Source organism: Phalangium opilio, unplaced genomic scaffold (assembly GCF_054372755.1).
Source record: "Phalangium opilio isolate 3A_F unplaced genomic scaffold, DU_Popi_V2 ptg000209l_1, whole genome shotgun sequence".
Classification (NCBI taxonomy): domain Eukaryota; kingdom Metazoa; phylum Arthropoda; class Arachnida; order Opiliones; family Phalangiidae; genus Phalangium; species Phalangium opilio.
This window is the reverse complement of record NW_028324217.1, coordinates 13,463,805-13,486,843: the sequence shown is the minus strand read 5'-3', so window position 1 is coordinate 13,486,843 and position 23,039 is coordinate 13,463,805. Positions and strand designations below refer to the sequence as shown.

The window sequence follows — 23,039 nt, the reverse complement described above, 5'->3', positions numbered from 1 at the left end:
TAACAGATAAACTGAACACTGCACTAATTGCGGCCCAGCTATTGTTTTTTTTTTTGCAATCTTTGTTTCTAATATCATACAGATTTGTATTGGTCCACGCGTGGTCGAAAATGACGTCACGACTCTAGCTTATTGCTGATTGGCTCGCGCAGAGCGTTAACGTTGAACGCGGTCGAAAAAATAGAAAGCTAATATCGCCACACTCAACGTAATTTCTGTCCAGCGTAACTAGGTTTTTTTTCGGTTGTCGCTTGACGTCGGGCGAAAAGTCGTGATTTACGCCAAGAGAAAACCATGCTTAAATTAGCAAATTATTTTTTACATGCTTTAAAACATTTGAAACTTTAAAAGAAGAACCTTTTTTACCGTTTTTATTGGCAATTTTCATGGAATAATTCTAAGGAGTAAGAGTGTACATTTCCTTATGGGTACTTTGCATCTCGCATAGCAGGTTCAGCTAGCTGGCAGATTGCTACCAGTTAGTAAACGTCATTAGTTAAAGTTTAAGGGTGGTCTGCAAATCACTATAAAACGTTCGCATGCTACGGGTGAAGTTTCGGGTGAGGCCCCAAGAAAACCGCCATTACTCCTTCACTGTAATTTTTTAGAGAAAGGAATGTTCCCTTTTTTGGTCACTTTGAACCGTAACAAATTTTATTTCATTTTCAACATTTAGGTTTCTTCATTATTTGTTGATTTTTATAAGGATAAAATTTTACAAATTATGCATTTTACTGCTCAGTTTTAACAGCCGTTGCCCACCAACCCATCCCAAACAATCGTCCACTAACATTTATTCACGAATACCGATTTCGATAAGTTGCAACATAAACCTAATCTTTAAACTAAATGCAACATTTCGATTGTTTGAAGAATGAAGCAAAATGTTCGTGTTCCTTATTAGTTTGCGCTACTTATCGCTGTCAGTTTCCCGTTTCAACACACTAAATTGAAACATGTTGTTTTACATTGATGTTGTTTATGAGTCATCAACTGTACAACTTTCTACTCCTCAAAAATTGACTATAAACTCTATGGCTTTGAGGCTTTTTTTGTTTTAGATGGCAACCACTAATTTGCAATAACCATCCAATTTTGAACTTAATTCCTACTGTTTTAGACGAAGTAAACATGCGTTTTATGCAAACTAGCAAGTGTGAGGTTCAAGTAACTTCCAAATGGGTTGGCGTACGACAAAATGTCATACCACAGTTTCGCCTTATATTGACCCCAGGAACCCAAATACTTTCGCTCCTACGTCCATTTCTGATACACCCTGTAGAATAATCCTTGCTTTAGTCATTATGAGAAGAACACTAAGGTCTAGTCTCTGCCGGTTTTTTTAAGTATTATCCGCAATAGGCCTTGTGAACCAAAGAGTAATTAATTGAGGTCCAAGGTGAAGTAAACTATGGGTTTTGATTTTTATGTCTGTGATGAAGAGACATTAACGGTTCAGAGTGAGCCGAAAGCTAAGTTTACGTTTAAATAATCAGGTTTAGATTTTATAATGGAAAGAAAAGATCATCGCGATGGCGGCAATTAGATCAGTAAAAGGGCTGATCGTCATCGGGTTGAAGCTACGGAGTTTTCATTCTTTTTATGGTGCGCATTGACTTTCAGTGTGTCTAACCACAAATCAGATTTGATGTTATTTAACGTTAACATTCATGTTGGCAAACTAAGAATATCGTTGAGGTGAAACGAGACGATAGTGTTTACACTGCAAACTAGTTGTGAATGTAGCTATGACAATATAGGGTATACAGCTGAAGTGTAGACAATTGGACCTTTACAAACACATAAAGGTTATATCTCTCCAAAATGTATACACTTCATTTCCTGTTTTTTCCCCATTGACTGATTTCCATGTGTCCAAGACACATCCTTTTTGGTTTTAAAACGTCGTGTGTTTTACTGTATATTCGCTATGCTTGGAATACTGCTTTAATAATTCGTAAATTTTTATTTTTTAAAAATAGAGAAATAATTCCATATCTAGGTAAATAAGTTTGTAAGTTGTCCTCTTGACTCGGAGAGGAATATTTTGGTTTTCCCAACTTGTTTTTAGCTAATTTATTTCGCCGTGTTTTCTCGCTCGGGGGCGCTTTTAGTATCGTAAAATAAAAATAATTTCAGCCTCGTGACCCCGTCGACTGCTACAATATTAGGACAAGGCATAGACGTAGAGCGGTGAAGAGGAGGTCGCGGATAGTAAGAAAATGTTTTAGAAAATTTCCGAAGACCTTTTTTAAACAATCATGCCAAAGAAGTAGAGGATAAAAAAGCTAAGGTTTAAAAAAATTAAAGGTTACGAAGGAGTAAAAAGATTTCTCTTATGGTATAATACAAGACGGCCCAAGGGCTCGTAATAGTAGCCACATCGTACGAGTGAATAGCCCCTCTATACACTACCCTAATGAGTGGATAACCCCTCTATACACTACCCTAATGAGTGGATAACCCCTCTATACCTTACCCTAATGAGTGAATAGCGCTATCTTTTTCAATGCTTAAATGATTTACCGTGCATAAAATCTGAGTTAATAGCCCCTCGATTCCCTACTCTAAACAGTGATAAAATTATAACCGTATAAATTTACTTTAGCTGTAATTATAATATTCCGGCGAATCGAAGAACAGATAGTTTTTAGTGATAATGCCCTCGAGTTTACAACATAGACTTATGCCGATGCACACTTATCGCATCTTATAAATTTCTAACAAGGACTTATGCCCAGAAAATTTTGAAAGAGAAAGTTTAGTTATAGTGATTATCCCCTCGAACAGGGCCGTCGTCAGGGGAAGGGCCGGGTGGGCCCGGCCCTACCTACAATGTGTTTGGCCCTACCTGAAATATTTCCAAAATTCTTGGAAACAGCTTATGGCCCTACCAGTAGTTTCATTGGCCCAAAGCTCCTACCCCTAACCCCACCAGACTACGTTCATCAGTGTGAGAAATAAGGACCTGTGACCTGTGGCCAGTAGAGCCTTGGTATTTTAATTAAAAAACTGGCCACGGTGTCACCTACCATTTTTAGCCTGAAAAACCAGCCTTTCGTATTTTATGGCCAAACTATCTATTCTTGACAATATGTGCTAGGGCATAGGCTTAGTAGGTTAGTTTTAGTACGGGTATTTCAAAATATTGGAGTCTTAAATTAAGAGCTATAAGTCTTTATTGAGTAATGCTAAATTAAAAAATTCGACCCATAGGGATTGAGTTGACACTCCATTGTTATCTTCCCATAGACTCTAATACAGTCAAAGGCATCAGGCTGCCTTTTCTTTAGACCAGACCCGAGCATATAGTGTTATATGTCTGTGCTACAGAGAGATTATCCTCCCTTTAGCTACCTGCAAAAATCACTTCATCTACAGTTCTACAGTGTGTAGAGTGTAGACAGACATAGGAAACCCACCCATAACCATAATCCCACTCCCACACACAATTCAGGCCAAGCAAGCTAACAACGTAGAAGCAAAGACGCAAAGACGAGACAATTTTAGGGATTAACATGATATTTATTTAATGAACCAAAATCTTGAAAGACTTTGAATTAATTAAGTGGCCACCGGGGCCAGTAGACCCCAAAGCGTTTAATTTTTAAACTGGCTATTGGCCTGTGATAGTGCCTAATTTCCCACTCTGACGTTCATGACATTCTGCTAAGGCTATAAATCCCATATCATTAAAACGAAATTAAAAAATTATTGTCTGGCATTAAAAAACGTTTTCGCCAAGCTTTGGCAAATCGGCACACTCTTCGTAGACGGTAGAGCAGATGATTCCAGTGTTGCCAATATTTGAAAGTGGATTTTCCCACTTCTATTTGAAACATTTCCCCCATTTCCCACAGCCCCTTTTTAGCCCCGCCCCCAGCTAAAATATGGAAAAAAGGGTACAGTCACATTTATCTGGACTATGTTTTCCTACTAGGTTTTATATGGAATACACTCCGCATGGCTTTGACATTATGTACAAAACGCGCCAAAACGCTATAAAGCTTTAAGATTCTCAAAATATGCTACTCTTTTTCCAGTGTCAGATTTACAATCACCGAATTTATTTCATAATATCTCTTGCAATTACTTAACCGTGCAAAATTTTCGAAAATGCATCAATTTTAACTGCATAGTCTGCACTTTTAACACTTAAACAGTGAAATTCCCACATTTAACCGATTTCGGAAAAAAATTACGTTTTTCCTACAGAGCCTAAAACCAAAAATAAATAGGGGAAAGTGTCGGACTGCCATATTTTCCTGCCTTTGCCTTAGCTTGACATGCATTTCGAGACGCTCAAGCGCGCGAGAGGTGTTTAGCCAATCAAATTTGAAGTTGATGATGTCATTCTTCCCGAAAATAACGCTCGTACGCCACCAAACGGGACAATTTGGCATAGGCGTATCTCAAGGAAGAGTCACAACCTCGGACCTCAATGCTCTGTTCTATTTTCTTTAGTGTTATTTTCGCGTTTGAACGAGGTTAATATTTGTTTAAAACGTTAGCACGCCGAAAATAAATTAAAAATGCCGCAAATTATCATTTATTTCAAAAAACTCATGGGTAAAATCCTTCAGAATTTCGTTCAAACTTAGGCCCTGGGTAGTCATTATAAGCTAAATGGTTTTAATATTAGTAAATAAAATCAATATTAGCAAACTAAATTAATGCAATCATGTACATCATCAAATTAAATTGTGGACACGGTTAGCCTCAGTCAAAAGCAACTAATGTAAAATAAAACCGCACTATTTCTTCACGCGCAATATCACAAATTATCTTAGGTACATGGTGAATAGGCGAGGGGGATGAAACAGATTTCGCGAGTATGCATTCACCCCTCCACTAAAAAGTCTTTGGGGTCATCTCAAAGATTTTGTTGACATCGTGTACAAGAATGAAGTCCGTGAATAAAAAACAATGCTGACAGCCATGACGCAAACGTAAAAACTAAACGGTGGTTTGCTATAAAGTAACGCGATGTTGTTGATAACGTCACAGTATCACTTCGAACGAACGTGTGGTAGTACAGTATGGCGTATACCAATTCAGAATATGCAGACATGCATCTCATGTATGGACTGGCGCAGGGCAATTCAGTGGAAGCACAGCGGCGATACCAGGAACAATTTCCGCAACGACGCATACCAAATCGTCGTACGTTCGAGGCTGTTGACAGGCGCTTGAGGGACATCGGACAAGTACAACCCAACAACGTTCGAGAGCGAGACATTCCAGAAGACATGGAGGAAATCGAGGAAGACGTCCTTGCCATGTTCGATGAGGACCCCTCGACAAGTACCAGACAAGTTGGACGACAATTACATGTTAATCACGTTTTGGTCTGGCGAATTCTCCGCGGACATCAGTTTCACCCGTATCATATTCAAAAGGTGCAAACTCTTAACCCGGCAGATTATCCAAGACGCATCGACTTTTGCGAGTGGTTTTTGGCCAGAGTAGAGGACAATCAATTTCCACGGGTCCTTTTAGTAACCGACGAGGCACATTTTTCCCGGGATGGAATTCTGAACTATCACAACCACCACGAATGGCGCCAATTAAACCCACACGCAACTAGTGTTAGAAGTCACCAACAGCAATTTTCTTTAAACGTATGGTGCGGCATTGTCGGTAATCATTTACTAGGTCCGCATTTTCTTCCACCCAGACTAAATGGTGAAGCATATCTCACGTTCTTAAGAGACACTTTACCTGAACTACTCGAGGACATACCGTTAGCATTACTTCGTGACATGTGGTTTATGCACGACGGGGCACCCCCACATTTCAGCCGTGCAGTTAGAGAACATCTTAATGCTACGTTTAATTTGAGGTGGATTGGGCGTGGAGGACCAGTTGCGTGGCCAGCCAGATCTCCGGATTTAAATCCGTGCGATTTCTATCTTTGGGGTCATCTCAAAGACATCGTGTACAAGAATGAAGTCCGTGATGAGGAAGACTTGCGAAGACGAATTATTGAAGGTTGTCAAACAATCAGGAACATGCCAGGAATCTTCCAACATGTAGAAGAATCTTTCGAAAGACGGGTTCATGTTTGTCTTAACGCCTTTGGTGGACATTTTGAACAATACCTGTAACGTCCATGTTAACTTGTTAAGAATAAAAGTAATACCAACCGAAAGGTACCATGATACTTTGAATTTACTTTACTAGAGTAGGCATACTTCTACTCATTTAATACACTTCTGCCAGGTGAAAGTTCAATAACGATGTTAGAGGGAAACTATTGAAATTGTCTCATACTTCTAAACAAGTTGATAAGGCTGAATTTGTTTTAGTCTACATTTTCGAATATTTTCTTGTTTTAAGGGCCAATGTTTGGGGGGCCATATCTTCGTTGCAAATTCTTGTACACCCCATGTTCTTTGACACTTTCCACTCAGTTTGACCCAAAGAACACGCCCCTTGATTTATGGCAGACTTATCAGTAACACCCTGTATTCAACGAAAGATTGTTGCAGAGAACATGTTTATACCTTTGCAAGACATGAGAAAGAACTTCAAGGGAAGATATTATTATTAGAAGATCGTTTGCTCAAAAAAGAAGAAGAAAACAATCACCTTAAAAATAAAATAGAGGCCTTAGATGAACTATTAGGGGAAAAGGATGAATCAACAAAAGTTAATAGTGGAATGCAAGACTTTAACTTTCAAAATATAAGCAAGAGCTCACAGCAATTGAAATTTTACACTGGATTTCAGTCAGTCGAAGATTTCAACGATGTATTTGAACTTATAGAAGATGATCTACCCACTTTAACTTTATACCATAGTAAGGAAAACACCAAGAAATAAGACTTCAAAAGGGAGACCACCTAGTCTAGATTACAAAAATGAAATATTTTTAGTCCTTTGTAGAATCAGAGTTGGACTTTTGGAGCAGGATCTAGCCTATCGTTTTAGTATTAGTTTATCAACCTTAAGTAATATTTGGATAACATGGGTGGATCTATTGCATAGAAGACTCACTCGTGTACCAATCTGGCCATCTCGAAAGATAGTTGACGAGTTTATGCCAGAATCCTTCAAAAAGTTGTACCCATCGACACGCGTTATAATTGACTGCACAGAACTATTTATAGAAAAGCCAAACCATTATAATACGCAGAGTGACACTTATTCTCAGTATAAAAAACATAACACTGCTAAAGGATTGCTAGGCATTTCTCCAAATGGATTAGTAACATTTGTTTCAAACTTATCACCTGGAAGAATTTCTGATAAAGAAATAACACTCGATAGTGGTCTCTTGTACCTTCTAGAGGAAAATGACTCCGTTATGGCTGACCGGGGGTTCATAATAGAGGAAGATTTAAGAAATAGGGGCATAAAATTGAATATGCCACCGTTCTTAGGTAAAAGATCCCAACTTTCAAAACCAGAAGTGGAGAAAACTCGAGAAATCGCGAATTTGAGAATCCATGTGGAGCGGGTCATAGCCGAAATTAAAAAGAATAGAATTTTAAAGTTTGTATTTCCGAATGCAATGCACACCCAACTTAATAAAGTTTGGATGATATGTGGTTACTTGACCAATTTCTTCAATGAACCACTGCTTGATAGGGTCAGTGGAAGCCAGGGCATGATTGCCACCGTAAATCCTTAGTCGGTAAAACCATGATGGAACATTTTTCTTCCTTTATTAATAAAATGATACATTTTTAATTAAATCAAAATTTACTGAAAAATGTCAAATAAAAACTTAACATTCGCATCACAGTGTAATATGCTTGTTTTAATGATAACACTGAAGGTGTTTCAAGTAAATATCACAATACCCATGACTTGTTTAAAGTAAATATCACAATACCCATGACTTGTTTAAAGTAAATATCACAATACCCATGACTTGTTTAAAGTAAATATCACAATACCCATGACTTGTTTAAAGTAAATATCACAATACCCATGACTTGTTTAAAGTAAATATCACAATACCCATGACTTATTTAAAGTGTTTAAAGTAAAAGTCACAAAGCTTAGGAACCATCAGATCATTAAACAACTGTTGATCAAATTTTACTCTTTCGCAAAATGAGTCTTTTTCTGTCACTATGAAGAAATCGCACCATTTAAAACCAGTAAGGCCAAGTTGTTCTTGTACCTGGTAAAAATAGTTGTGATTTATTTTTAAATTTATTTCACCACTATCATTTAATTTCAAACATGTTGCGGCTTTATTGATAATAGCTTCTTTAATTGTCCACTTCTCTTTTTTTGCTTTTGAAAGGGTCTTTATTTCAATCAGTCCGTATTCGTTGACTGTTTTATCATAGCAAAGTCGATCGGGGGAAGCCCCAAGAACTGGTACTGTGGGATTAACGCAAAATCCGGACTTGAAAATAACAACCTGCCTATTTTTAACCCGTGCTCCCTCTCACTTTTCCAAAGTTGGCAGTTTTTTGATCTTGGATCAGCTTGGTCTCTTGTCAAAACTTCCAGTTCTTTGGCTTGTTCTATTGTTATTGAACAATTGAGTGGAAATACAAAATTTACTGCTGATGTAATAGTTGGAAAGGGAATACTTCCAAGTCAATATTAGCTTGAAATATAGGTGACTCGTTTAATACTGATGTTCTTATTGCTGTTGGTTGGTAATCATTCTCAGCTATTATCATTCTCAGCATCTTTCGTTTTGTCAAACATTTCTTAGAAAAACTTTCCAACCTTCCCCGTAGTTTGATGTTATCATTCAAGACTTCAGTTTCATTCATTTTTGGCAATGACGAAAAGCTTTTAACATTGAAAGATTGGAGTCGCTTTGGTTTATCCGTTAAACGGTTGACTAATTTGTGTCTTACAAAGTTCAAATCGGAAAAATTTTTAGTGACTAGTTTCGAAGATCTTGCTTTGATAATTCCCCATTGCCTGGGACCTTCCGTACATGCTTTATCATCCCTAACATATATACTTTTATCAACTTTACAGTCCCATAGACAAAACAATAAGGCACTAACGTGTTTGCAAACTCCACCAGTTCCACAAGGGCACTGACAGTACGCATTTATCACTACCCCAGTTTTGTTATTAAGTTCTACTTGAACGATATATTCTTTTGAACTATAGGAAGAGATAGTAACACTCTTTACATATAAAGCATTGGGACTAGACGATGGTGCATTGCATAGAAAAACCTGTCCAACTTTATTGGATTTCACCATTCTATTCCCGTCTTCTAAGTGCTTTGTTGCTTTATGAAGATTAAAATATTCAAAAATGGTCTCGATACTAAATGTTATTGGCAGAGTCCTTAGCTGCTTAGTCCATGGTCCTTTGGGAAAGTTTTTAAGTGTTTTAACTGAATCATTTTTGGGATTAAGGGCTTTATCACACCTTTTTGGAAATTTTTGATTTATTGATGGGAGAAACAGTTAGTACCTCATCTATCACAGAATTTTTTGGAATTTCCGAACCCTCCAGGCATAATTTTCTTTTTACATTGGCATTATCGCCAATATTTAGAAGTTTTCCACTTGCAACTGCATTTGGACTCTTCTCTTTTAAAACAAATTTTTCTTGAGGGGCAAATTTCACACAATTGAACAAGAATTTTCTTTTTCTAACTCGCCAGCATTAAGCCTTGGCTTAAATATTGTTCTGGGTTTCAACTTCACTTGGGGTTGGGGAAGTTGGGGGGTAGATTTAAAATCCATGTTTAGCTTTAATAAAATGCTCTAAAACAGAAAAGGGCCAAAATAATTAATAAACATTAATTTTGATTTACTCTTGAATTCCAGTTTTTACTACAAACCTTTAAAAAGGAACTTGACCAAATTTATTCCCTTACGACTTAAGTTACGAGAACGAGCCACGCCGGTCACGCAGTGCTGAGCGAGTTGAGTTATGTATGTTCCGCTTATAACGGCTTATTGAGTTGGCCGTAACTACTAACTAGTTGACCGTACCAAGGAAATTTGGAAATTTTGGGAAATTAATTCACTGAGAATTCACCATAAATATGGCAGCCCTGCTTCTAATTTTTGTCATAGAGCCCCCTCATAAGAAAAACCGGGGGGCAAGAGAATTTTTCAAAATTTTGTGGATTGAGCTATTTTCGAATCGGAACATGCAGCAGAGTATTATTAATTTACTGTTTTCGCCGAAGGACCATGAGGTTTTATAAATATTATTGGCGCTCAACATATTTCAAAACCTTCAGGAGTTCAACACATAATTACTTATGATAATAAAATCTTTTTATATAAAAAGGAATTTTTTTAGTATTAATTGGCAAAAGTAACACTGAAACCGTAAGCTAGAAATCCAATAGTCTATCCATGTGAGGTGTTTCTAGGACGCGGGAAAATGACCGGGGGATTTTGCCTTGAGAATGGGGGGCTTTACTTTCTTCTAGGATGAGGGATAATGACCAGGGGATTTGGCGTCGAGAATGGGGGGAAGGCTTTACTTTCTTCTAGGATGAGGGAAAATGACCGGGGGATTTTGCCTTGAGAATGGGGGGAGGGCTTTACTTTCTTCTAGGATGAGGGAAAATGACCGGGGGATTTTGCCTTGAGAATGGGGGTGCTTTGCGTTCTTCTAGGATGAGGGAAAATGACCGGGGATTTGGCCTTGAGAATGGGGGGAGGGCTTTACTTTCTTGTAGGATGAGGGAAAATGACAGGGGGATTTGGCCTTGAGAATGGGGGGAGGGCTTTACTTTCTTCTAGGATGAGGGAAAATGACCGGGGGATTTTGCCTTGAGAATGGGGGGGGGGCTTTGCGTTCTTCTAGGATGAGGGAAAATGACCGGGGGATTTTGCCTTGAGAATGGGGGGAGGGCTTTACTTTCTTCTAGGATGAGGGAACATGACCGGGGGATTTTGCCTTGAGAATGGGGGTGCTTTGCGTTCTTCTAGGATGAGGGAAAATGACCGGGGATTTGGCCTTGAGAATGGGGGAGGGCTTTACTTTCTTCTAGGGTGAGGGAAAATGACAGGGGGATTTGGCCTTGAGAATAGGGGGAGGGCTTTACTTTCTTCTAGGATGAGGGAACATGACCGGGGGATTTTGCCTTGAGAATGGGGGCTTTGCGTTCTACTAGGATGAGGGAAAATGACCGGGGATTTTGCCTTGAGAATGGGGGCTTTACTTTCTTCTAGGATGAGGGAAAATGACAGGGGGATTTGGCCTTGAGAATGGGGGGAGGGCTTTACTTTCTTCTAGGATGAGGGAAAATGACCGGGGGATTTTGCCTTGAGAATGGGGGGGGGGCTTTGCGTTCTTCTAGGATGAGGGAAAATGACCGGGTGATTTTGAATTGAGAATGGGGGAGGGCTTTACTTTCTTCTAGGATGAGGGAACATGACCGGGGGATTTTGCCTTGAGAATGAGGGTGCTTTGCGTTCTTCTAGGATGAGGGAAAATGACCGGGGATTTGGCCTTGAGAATGGGGGGAGGGCTTAACTTTCTTCTAGGATGAGGGAAAATGACCGGGGGATTTTGCCTTGAGAATGGGGGGAGGGCTTTACTTTCTTCTAGGATGAGGGAAAATGACCGGGGGATTATGCCTTGAGAATGGGGGGAGTTACTTTACTCTAGGATGAGGGAAAATGACCGGGGGATTTTGCCTTGAGAATGGGGGGGGCCTTTACTTTCTTCTAGGAAGAGGGAAAATGACCGGGAGATTTTGCCTCGAGAATGGGGGGGGGGCTTTGCGTTCTTCTAGGATGAGGGAAAATGACCGGGGATTTTGCCTTGAGAATGGGGGCTTTGCGTTCTTCTAGGATGAGGGAAAATGACCGGGGGATTTTGCCTTGAGAATGGGGGGGGGCTTTGCGTTCTTCTAGGATGAGGGAAAATGACCGGGGATTTTGCCTTGAGAATGGGGGCTTTGCGTTCTTCTAGGATGAGGGAAAATGACCCGGGATTTTGCCTAGAGAATGGGGGTTTACTTTCTTCTAGGATAGGCAAAACGGACCAGAGGATTTTGCCTTGAGAATGCGGGAAAACGACCGGGGATTTTGTCTAAGGAGGGGTGTTTTATTTTTTTTTAATAGTGAGGATTATGACCTGGGGTTTCGGTCTTAAGGGTATTTAGTCCGTATACCGTTTCGAAGTAAATTTAAGACTCGGAACTAAAAATCCACTTGTATTTGTGGTAACTACTGTCGGACTAACAATGTTACGATAGGCCTGGCAATAGAAAAGCCCGAAATTTCGTACCAATGATCATTTGACATTACTGTTTTTACTCATGACCCATACAAGACATTCAGAAATTGAACGTCACAGCAATCGTAAATTTAAACATTATTTCTATGAAGAAGTTGGTGTGGTGTGTAAGGATTTCAAACTAGTCAGCTACGCGGCGTTGTTCGGGTGTATAAGTTGACTTAAACCAGGTGTTTGACAATTCTCAAATTCAAAATAATAATGCTTAAACAGGGTTTATTCATAAAACTAATATGTTGCGGGTCTATAATACTACGTTCCTAAGGGAGTGAATAACTAGACATTCGTAGACCCAGCCTCAGCTAATCCACATGTGAAGTCATCCTCTATTGTCAGTGGTCAAATTGGGTAACTAACCGTGACTGTGCATAAAGACTAAATAAACTAAAATACAAACTAACTTTTCAAATATAAGATCTCAGCTACTTATGAACCTTCACCTTATGGGTTATATTTGGCTTGAGAAGACCAACCGTTCTGATTATTCATGGTGAAGTCAAAATATCGTGAAGCTCGGTCATAAACAGCAGCTTAGAATACGAGATTTAATCCAAACAGGTAAACACTACTAAACAGGGCCAGGAATAAGCACAGGACACAGGACATTGTCCAATTAAATTTGAAAATGCCCCATATTTTTTTTTAAAAAATTAAGGTCACTTCACATTTTGACCCATAAATATTTCCGAAGTTGAGATAGCTTGACTATTAGGTTTCGACACTTTTTTGGACACTCCGGAGGACAGGGTTCTATATATTTTCCAGTCAAAGGAGGGGTTACTGGATACACGTTATATAATAATTTTACCTTATTTCAGGCCCTGCTACTAAACCAATGGGAAAGTAGTCTTTACATTTAAAAAAATTCCTTGTGACATTTACAACGGCCAGGTAATATTGAAGTGAAAGACTAAATTCTTAAAATTAGAACATTTATGTATCCATTTAAACATAATGAAAAGTTAAAGTTAGCTGGAACTTACTAATTCGTCATATCAACAAAAAGATAGGTAGAAATACCCTATATGGGGTGTTCTAGATATTTGGGTAAACGGTTTTCATTTTCACTTTTTGTGGAACTTAGAGGGTTCTCAATTTTATAAATTTAAACAAATTGAAATATCTTGCGAAATATTAAAGATACAAGGAAATTGAAGACACTTTCTGAATATAAATTGACCCCCCTGATAACGAAAATCCCATTTATATTTTTCAAAAACTATTATTTAAAAAGTTGAACCTTTTCAGATTTTCGAATAATTCGCTTTTTTTAGCACGTGCTTCGACCTACGACTTCAAATTTGGTCTCATTTGATGGAAAACTAAATTATTTATCTTATTGTCAAATATCAATTCTCTGTGATCAACGGTTTTTGAATTATTCAAAATTTTCGGAAAAAAAATCAACGGGCAAAGACTTTTCTAACAGACTGTGCTTAACACAGTAACATAGACACTTTTTTAGGAAAAGAACCATTTTTTTTTTAAAATTGCGCGATAACTTGCATCGTCACATTGACGGTCATGGTGAAAGCTGACGGCTTTGAATTTTCAAGTGGTAGTCGGAAATGCACAATTCAATTTATTTTCTTCTTTTACATGTTATTGTTATGACTTGCGTAATTTAATTTATAGTTAAACCCTTGTATTAATTTGTTTTAAGACCTCGTTGACATTGTCTCTTCTCTCGCTTAATTTTTAATAAATATTACAAAGTTTTTTAATTTCTTGTATATACAGGATTTTAATACTAATCCCCCAATTCCCGATGAGTATACCAATGCTTATAGCACGATTTTAATTGAACAATCTGAGGCAAAATGATGCGTCCTGTTCTTCACAGTAGGAACTTTTAAGTTATTTTCTAATATGCATCATCTTGAACCAGACTATTGAGTTAAAAATCTTGCGTTAAGACTTGGCACACGCATCGATAATTAGGTGCCTTCGTCCGAATATGTGCCCTACCGTGGCCCTACCTAAACTTTGACCCTGGCGACGGTCCTGCCCTCGAATTACCTTTAGCAATGCTAAAATGATCAAACGCATAACGCTCATTTAACACTATGTTAGCTCTATCTAAACCCACATTTGAATTAACCGTCAAAACGTTCCAGTCAAACATAACATAGATGACGATAGCTACCGAACGAGAACGAAACACATGAGGAGCGCGGTAGGAAACGGGGAAAATCGTTATCTATTTAATTAGCATATAAATAAAAAGAAAATAAATATAAAAACCCCAAACATACAAATTCATAGGTATCCGACCCCACAGATAAAAATTCAAAAGTATCCGACCCCACAGATTAAGGGGCACCCCACCCCACATCACCCCAATATTTTAGAGATAAAAAGAAACGATAAAAAAGTCGGGATTTCTATCAAGTCTCGATGGTTCAGTGGTAGAATGTTTGTCTACTACACCAGAGACCCGGGTTCGATTCCCGGGTCTGACCTGAAAAAATTTTAATTAAAATTAAATCTCAAACCGAGCCCTTTTAAGTTAAAATCTGACGATAACGAAGCGACAACCCCGGCCACTACCACTACTACTACTACGGATGACGGCTCGGGTCAAACTAAGAGCCTATCGTATACTACGATGAGGCTAAAAACTGTGAATTAGCAATTTCAAGAAGTTTTGTTTTACTTAAAAAAAAACAATGTTAAAATCTCATAATTAATTTTGTGTTCACACAATCTAACCAATAGATTCAATAAAATGTAAATAGCCCCTAAAACAATTACGTTAATTTAAGGGTGAATCCTTTCTCTTTCCCCTAAAATATCAGCGATAATTTATGGAAGACCCCGGTCGCAACGATAATAAAAGCGCCATCCAGTACACATATAAGGTGATTTATTTCCTCTATGAAACTGCTTTTTTTCCCACGTAAAAATCGACACGCACGGGCGTAGATCATCTCGGAGGCTCCGCTTTAAATTACTACACTGCCCCCGTAGAAACCTTTGCAGAACATATCTATCTATGTACGGTGTATTTGCACGTTGATGAGAAAATTAATCTTTTCTCGCGAGCGTTCACGGAATAAAAATAAGCATGCTATTTCATTTACAGAGTGTAACATCGAGTCGTCAACTAATCTCTCTACTGTGCTTAAACAGAATCCGGTCTTTCTTCGGTATACTCATTAAATACACACGGCGGGAAACTTTTGTAATGGGTGACTCTCAAACGTCGCACCCTGCACGATAATAGGACCGTTAACAACACACGCGAGCTAATAAAAACATTTCAAACATATGGTCTATTTCCCATAGCGTTAGCGAAATATGTGGTCTCACTTACACTAAGAAATGTCCACCAATGCGTGTTATTAACTTTTGAGACTCTCAAAATTTAATAATATTAGCGACTAGCTAAGAGGAAAAAATGTAAGGAGTGCCGACGCTAAACGCTAGCAGATTGTAATGGATGTCAATATTGAAAAAAACTACAGAGTCATATATCATGTTGTAAGTAAAGCTTTCTTTATGAATTTATATAAACTCAACTGCAAATGTATTTGGGAAACATTTTATTTACTATACAAATATCGTGATAACAGTTTTTTGTGGGTTAACGTTTTTGGATTTGATTCAATCGGGGATAGGTTTAATTTTAGAAGTAGGAATGGAGAACAGAGTAATCTGGGCGCGCGTCAAAGTCCCGGACCCCCTTCCTCGGGACGGTGAGGGGAGTATGAAAGAAGAGGCGGGTAATGGCGAAAGAGATATACAGGAATTACGTATTTTTGCCGTCCCCGTCAGCAAAGTCATCAAAACGTAATTTAAGTGAGCCAATGAGATAATTTAAAATTTTCGTTACGTGTTTGAGGGAGGAGCTCTATACTGGGCAATGAGTCGGACTGAAGTAAATACTAACCGTTCTCCATTCCTACTTCTAAAATTAAATCTATTACTTATTCAATTAATTTCTAAACAGCGATATTCGATTTTGAATGTTAACAAACATTACTTTAAGCAGAAATGTTACTTTCTAGAATTATCTTCAAAGAGGCTAGTTTTCTGATTGACCCATGTGTCTATAAATATGTCACATCGTATAACTCTTTGTTAGACTTTTTTCAAAAAGCACCATATTCGTATGTTAAACGTAATACAGGTTTTCATGCCATTTTTGGATTGAATATAAATAGATGTTAGCAGGAGCTCATAGTTACCTCCCTTCGGGGGAAGTACGGAACTGGCCATTGAGCTAATGGTAAAAATCGCGAACAACAAGATTTTGTCGTTGCGCATAGAAAGGATTAGCCTGTTGATGGACATACAACAAAACTTCCGTTTTCTGGGAATATGTCACATCGTATACCTCTTTGTTAGACTTTTTTCAAAAAGCACCATATTCGTATGTTAAACGTAATACAGGTTTTCATGCCATTTTTGGATTGAATATATATAGATGTTAGCAGGAGTTCATAGTTACCTCCCTTTGGGGGAAGTACGGAACTGGCCATTGAGCTAATGGTAAAAATCGCGAACAACAAGATTTTGTCGTTGCGCATAGAAAGGATTAGCCTGTTGATGGACATACAACAAAACTTCCGTTGGCTGGGATCTTTGTCGTTAATAAAAATGGCGACTATGGTGGACGTGGAAACACGATAGAATCCTTATATTAAAGATACTAGGAATAAATTTGTCCAAACCGTTTTAATTTAACCACGGACTTCTCACTCACACATATCACAACAAAACATTAATGACGATCGTTTAAATGTTTTGTAGAAAACTAGAAACCATCGAATAGCCAACTTCTTAGCCAAGGCTTAATTTCCACCGCGCCGACAGACACTGACCTAAGAGGATATACCATGTGATATACGCGATGTACGAGGTTACCTCCCATTTTTTAAATGTTAGTAGTTTTTGGTAAGCGCAATCAAGTGAGCGAATTCTGTACTTTGATTTTATTCCGTATTTTAAAAATGGCCGCGGACAACAACATTCTTTATGACACAGAGTTAACCCTTTGTCAGGTACCGAATGAAGTTTGCAAACCTGCGATCTCCACTCCCTTAAATCCCTATCACAACTTTTACAGCCAAGAACGGAACATGTTCTACCCGAACTCGCCATTTTTATTTTTCAAAACTTACTAATTACCAATGAGAATTAAAAAATATGTTCAAATCACCGGATTCACCGCAGCAAAGGATTTCAGACGATGGGTTTGAACTTCCTGCTATTGAACGCTAGATGGCTTTAAACACCGACGTTTAAAGAGACAAAAATACCGAATTTTACGCTTTTCTTCGACGCTAGAACGTGGTAGCAAAAACTACTAAAACTAAGGTTTCCCACAGTTCAGTTCAAACAGTTCAGTTTTCGGTTCAGTTCAGTTGTTTTCGGTTTCAGTTTAGGGACTAAACTAATTTGATTGCTTCAGTTCAGTTTCAGTTTGCAAATCTCCAAACTGATCAGTTTTCAGTTCGGTTCGGTTTATTTCACAAACTGAACTGATAAAAACTGGACTGAAGAGATAGTTAAGTACTCTTTCGATCTATCGCGAGAAACGATATCAATACGTTCCCACAAACATTAGTAGAACAATCGAAAACTGGCATCATTTAGTATTGCATGCTGTATGATATTTTGGGGGATGTGTCGCGTAAAGTTACCTTATTAGTGTCGCGTATATTTCATCATTTATGTCGCGTATATTTAATTATGCATAGAAATAAGCTATTAATTTAAGTCCCGTGATTAGCTTGAACCCTCTGCAGAGAGACACAGGCTAAAAGAATACCAATAATTTGTAACTAAAAAGGGTATCATAATTAGTTAATTAGTCCAAAGTTAAATTGTTCAATGTTAATAATTAGTAGTTAGTGAAATAAACATGACTCCCAAGGTATGGCACTTCACGATTCCAAAATACTTAGTACTAGTAGAAAATGTTAGCGGTTAATAGTTACTTTTGGGCCTCTGACACCGTATTTTTCTTCTTGATAGACTCTGAAGGGGTTTTCGGTTCAGTTCAGTTATAACTGAAGCTGAACTGATCAGTTCGGTTTCCTGGCTGAACCGAACTGATAATTTCAGTTCAGTTTCAGTTCTTGAAAATCTTAACTGAAAAGTTTCAGTTCAGTTTCAGTTCTTGAAAATCTTAACTGAAAAGTTTCAGTTCAGTTTCAGTTCTTGAAAATCTTAACTGAAAAGTTTCAGTTCAGTTTCAGTTCTTGAAAATCTTAACTGAAAAGTTTCAGTTCAGTTTCAGTTTTAGTCCAAAACCGATTTGAACCGAACTGTGGGAAACCTTAACTAAAACGCAATGGAAGCCCCCTTGGAATTTGCCTGGCAAACGACGTATAGGGGTGAGGGAGTCTTCGACTGTCCGTTCTTAGAGCTCAGGTTTCGGCCTCTCCGATGTTACATTCGTACACGCGCACCTAGTTACCTTGGTTACGCGCATCACGTGACCAGGCAAATCCCAATTCAAAAAATAGCGGGTTTTTCATGCTAGCTTAGGCCTTAGAATCAACGTCTCCTATATTTCGTGTTCACTGCACATGTAGTACGTTTTTTAAAAGACATTGCAAAAAGGAGTCAAAAAGGCAGAAAGCGGAAGAACATCGAAAAAAAGGTAGAGGCAGAGCCACTGAAAAACAGCCAGAGCCAAAGCGCCTTTTCTCAAAGAGACCTGTTCCGAAACCTAAGCTTCTCCCAATTGTCGAGACTGATTATGGACCAACTGCGGATGCTCCGACAAAGACAGAAGCGGAGTTCAATATCGCGGCACGAGAGAAGCTACAAAATATTCAGGCAAATAATATTCAGTTTCATTTTCAGATGACTACCGATAACACAACTCAAAAATATTGGTCGTTACAGGTTTCAGCAGCTGAGCGCGATAACATAGAACGACTTTCAAGGGGACAACACGGAAATCCTTTCTACGCTAGCCACCGCCACCACCGACTCGCGGCGTCCAGGTTTGGGGAGGTCATTAGGAGGCGCTCAATGACATCTTGCCATACTATGGTTCGATCTGTTGTTTATCGCGACCACATTTCAACTACAGATATGCGTTATGGCCAAGAAAACGAAAACGTAGCAAAGAACAAATTTACTGAAATAACAGGCCTTGCGATTAGAGAAAGTGGATTTTACATAGACTTGACTCACGGATTTTTAGGTGCTAGTCCAGATGGTGAGACATAAAAATTTAATCTTATTTCATATTTATATTTTATTTTTATATCCATCAAATGACTAAATTAATTTGAGTTCTTAAATGTATAGGAGTTATTGAAAAAGAAAACGCCTTAGTGGAAGTGAAATGCATTCGTTCAGCCAAACGAAACGGGGAATCACTGGCAGAACATGCGCAATCAACTTCAAGCTTTTGTTTGAAATTGGAAAATGGAGAATTGCAACTAAAAACACCCACAGCTACTATTATCAAATACAGGGACAACTGAACATTTGCCAAAAAGATACATGCTATTTCATAGTTTTCGTAGACAACGAAAGTCCATTGTTTTACAAAAAAGTTCGTCGTGACAAAGAAATTTGGAATAGTGTTATGGTCCCAGCTCTAGAAGCGTTTTTCAAAGATTGCATTCTTCCGGAATTAATTGAACCCTAGGTTCCATTGGGAAAGAGATGCAAGGATCCTCAGTATATTATCGACGCTCAAATGAAAGCGAGCAATAAGAAAGAAAGAATCCAAGAAAATAGTGAGATTTCGGTTGAAACTCCTGTTAAAGGAAAGCTTAACATATCAAACTAGATCATGAATTTTAGTATATTTTCAAATATTGGACAGGAAAACGTCTCCAAAACCCTGAATTATTTTTATATTTGATAATATGTACATTCATGTATTTGTAAATAAACCATCTTGTTGACTGCTCATTACTGTACTGAATATAAGGTGTTTATTTACGGAAGAGCTAGGGGCTAATTGAACTATTTTAAAAATATAATTACATAACCCTTAGCATTAATGGTTAAGGGGTTAATTTGGCCTAAATTATATCTTCCTTATAACTAGTCTAGCCGATTTCAAAAATCTCCGGAACTGACGTGTTCTTGTAGAGAATCCACAGCGTGAACTACAGCATTATAAGATAGCTTGAGTCCGTTTCATTTACTATTTCAATAATACCAAAGATACACTTCAGCAAACATAATAAATATTCCCCTCGATTTATTTGGCTGAACTTCTCTTTAGACATGGGGACCCCCGGCGTGGCATTTGAGGTGTGGGAGTGATGAACTACTTTTTGGGAGGAAAAGAAGAGAAACACACCCACCCACCCCCTCTTTCCGTTTTCGGCGCCATCTGGAAGAAATAGGCTGAACAAACATCCTATACTCTCATTGAACTTGGTGTGACTTGTCAGCGTTGTAGAATACAGGCATAAATGAACGACAATTGTTTCGTCACCAAATCTCTAATTAAAATTTTCTAAAAAAAATAACTATTTCCTAAATGGAAGAATACTTCGATATACAGAACATATTATATTAATATGATAATGTGTTCATAATTCATGGAGAAAATTCAAATTAAGAAATTTTCAATACATGTCTTCAATCTTTGAGTTTAATTTCTGTCGTTCCTAATTCAAGAAGTTCGAAATAATTACATATTCTCGCCAAACTATTCCACTACCCGTTTCAAGTAAAAGGAGGATTTTCAATTCGTTATTTTGATAGATTTGGCGACGAAAGCAATAGCTCGAAACTTTAAAAAGCAGTATGTTTAGAATTTATTAAATCCTAAACTAATTAATTTAATTTTATCTTATCAATAGATATAGATAGGGCAAATTTCCTTCTATGAGTGGTAATAATGGCATGTTTTTATTTGTTATAGAAGTATTTAAAAAATTAAATACTTACAACTCAAAAACACCAAAATATCTAAGGAAGGGCATGAATTGCGTCTTTTCACATTGCCAAAATAATGTTTCAAGATAATAATACCATAATAAGTTGTAATTGTAACGGAGCGTGTGCACGAGGAAGTAAAAAAAAACAAGAGGGGACACGGGGGACACGGAAGAAGCGTGCTTGCTGACACCCTTTTCTATTTATTTCTATATAGTATAGCTTTGAATGTGATAGACTCTCCTCTTGGTACAGAGCTAGCTTAAAGGGGGGGGGTATTTTCTAAGAAACCCTTATAGAACACCTGACCACCGCGGGGTAGCTAAGATTTATTTTTCGTTTTTAACCTTGACTGTATTTCCCGTACAAAAAACCATGGATAAATATACTGTCACTATATTGCTCCATAACCTTTTGTGTCATATCTCCAAGGCGCATACATTTAGCTATTGCGCCACGCCATCTATTTTAAATATTGGAACTACGTCGCTAATGCCTGGATGCGATACATTCTTTAAAACCATTACTACTTATTACCGACCCAAAAATAGTATTTGTTTAGTTGTTACCAGGTTGTCCGTTATAAAAAACATCTACCAAATATTATGTACCAAACTACCTAGAGTGCAAAAACTTAAAACGAACTTAATAATTTATTGATAACTTTTTGACAACTATAAACAGGCTAATTACCAACCAAAAAATAGTGGTTTTTTGTGCAAACTTGAAGTCCACTTAGAAAAAACGATCAAACTATACAAACAACTTAGGACTTGATGCTAGCTAGTTCTTATTTAGTTGTGAAAACGTTGTTCGTTAAAAACGATATTGAAAACATTAGATTATATTGTAAGTTAGTATAACCTACTTATTACCGACCCAAAAGTAGTATTTGTTTAGTTGTTAACAAGTTGTCCGTTATAAAAAAAATCTACCAAATATTATGTACCAAACTACCTAAAGTGCAAAAACTTAAAACGAACTTAATACTTTATTGATAACTTTTTGACAACTATAAACAAGCTAATTACCAACCAAAAAATAGTGGTTTTTTCTGCAAACTTGAAGTCCACTTAGAAAAAACGATCAAACTATACAAACAACTTAGGACTTGATGCTAGCTAGTTCTTATTTAGTTGTGAAAACGTTGTTCGTTAAAAACGATAATGAAAACATTAGATCGTATTGTCAGTGAGTATAACCTACTTATTACCGACCCAAAAGTAGTATTCTGAGAGAGCGGTAGCTCTCTTAGATAAGACTTCATACTGCCCTTAATGTATAAGGGTGGTTTTTTGATTGGATGTAACTTTTTTTGTATTTCGTTTACTGTTTTGAAAATATACCCCAGAACTACAATTTGGGCCCTTAATGTGTGGTTAAAATTTCAAAAAGATCCATCCATTAGTTTTTTTATAAAGAATAAAGTTGCTAAGGGTGGTTTTCATTTCCATAAAATTTTTCACACCTTTTTATGAAAAACAGGAATTTTTCCCATAGAAATAACATGGGAAATTTTTTGAAAAGAACCGTCCGGTTACTCCGATGATAGGAAAACTATACGTTTGTTAGTTTTGGGAACGGTCTTAAATGAAAGGTAGAACATTTCTCATTCCGCTAAGCGATTTTCATGGAAAATAATTAAGTTTAAGTATTAATTTTGATAACATTTAGAACATAATTCGATTTGCGATTTTATATCATGGATACACTAATTTACTAGAAAATATCAGCGCGACCAAAATTGGCGTATTTTAACGTTTAGTTGCCTCATAATTATTTGAGAGTTTCTTCATAATGCTTTTTAGATGAAATGGCCTATAGAGAGCGGGATAAGACGGCTTTAATAATGCCGCGCAGCCGCCGTGACGTTGAAACGGCGATAGCTTAAGTCGGCGACGCCATCAAAATACTAGAGTCTAAATCGTCGCCTTAAATAGCGTTTAAGAACTTTGTGAAGCTTTAGG

The 23,039-nt window shown here is 37.6% G+C and overlaps 2 protein-coding genes across 2 annotated transcripts; both read left to right on the top strand.

The window, feature by feature from the left end:
• Positions 1-1,411: 1,411 nt before the first annotated feature.
• Positions 1,412-7,636, top strand: LOC149620726 (uncharacterized). The gene is made up of 3 exons (XM_089854579.1): positions 1,412-1,460; positions 6,482-6,753; positions 6,827-7,636. The coding sequence occupies exons 1-3, from the start codon at positions 1,412-1,414 to the stop codon at positions 7,634-7,636; spliced, it is 1,131 nt and encodes a 376-aa protein (XP_089710705.1).
• An 11,026-nt stretch (positions 7,637-18,662) lies between these two features.
• On the top strand, positions 18,663-19,778 carry LOC149620725 (uncharacterized). The gene is made up of 2 exons (XM_089855955.1): positions 18,663-19,384; positions 19,477-19,778. The coding sequence occupies exons 1-2, from the start codon at positions 19,024-19,026 to the stop codon at positions 19,653-19,655; spliced, it is 540 nt and encodes a 179-aa protein (XP_089712081.1). The 5' UTR covers positions 18,663-19,023; the 3' UTR covers positions 19,656-19,778.
• Positions 19,779-23,039: the final 3,261 nt, after the last annotated feature.

Coding starts and splice junctions, on each gene's coding strand:
- LOC149620725 (XM_089855955.1), top strand. CDS start 19,024: ATGACTACCGATAACACAACTCAAAAATATTGGTCGTTACAGGTTTCA. Junction 19,385..19,476: donor TTTAGGTGCTAGTCCAGATG/GTGAGACATAAA, acceptor TTAAATGTATAG/GAGTTATTGAAAAAGAAAAC.
- LOC149620726 (XM_089854579.1), top strand. CDS start 1,412: ATGGGTTTTGATTTTTATGTCTGTGATGAAGAGACATTAACGGTTCAG. Junction 1,461..6,481: donor AGAGACATTAACGGTTCAGA/GTGAGCCGAAAG, acceptor ATTCAACGAAAG/ATTGTTGCAGAGAACATGTT. Junction 6,754..6,826: donor CAGTCGAAGATTTCAACGAT/GTATTTGAACTT, acceptor CCAAGAAATAAG/ACTTCAAAAGGGAGACCACC.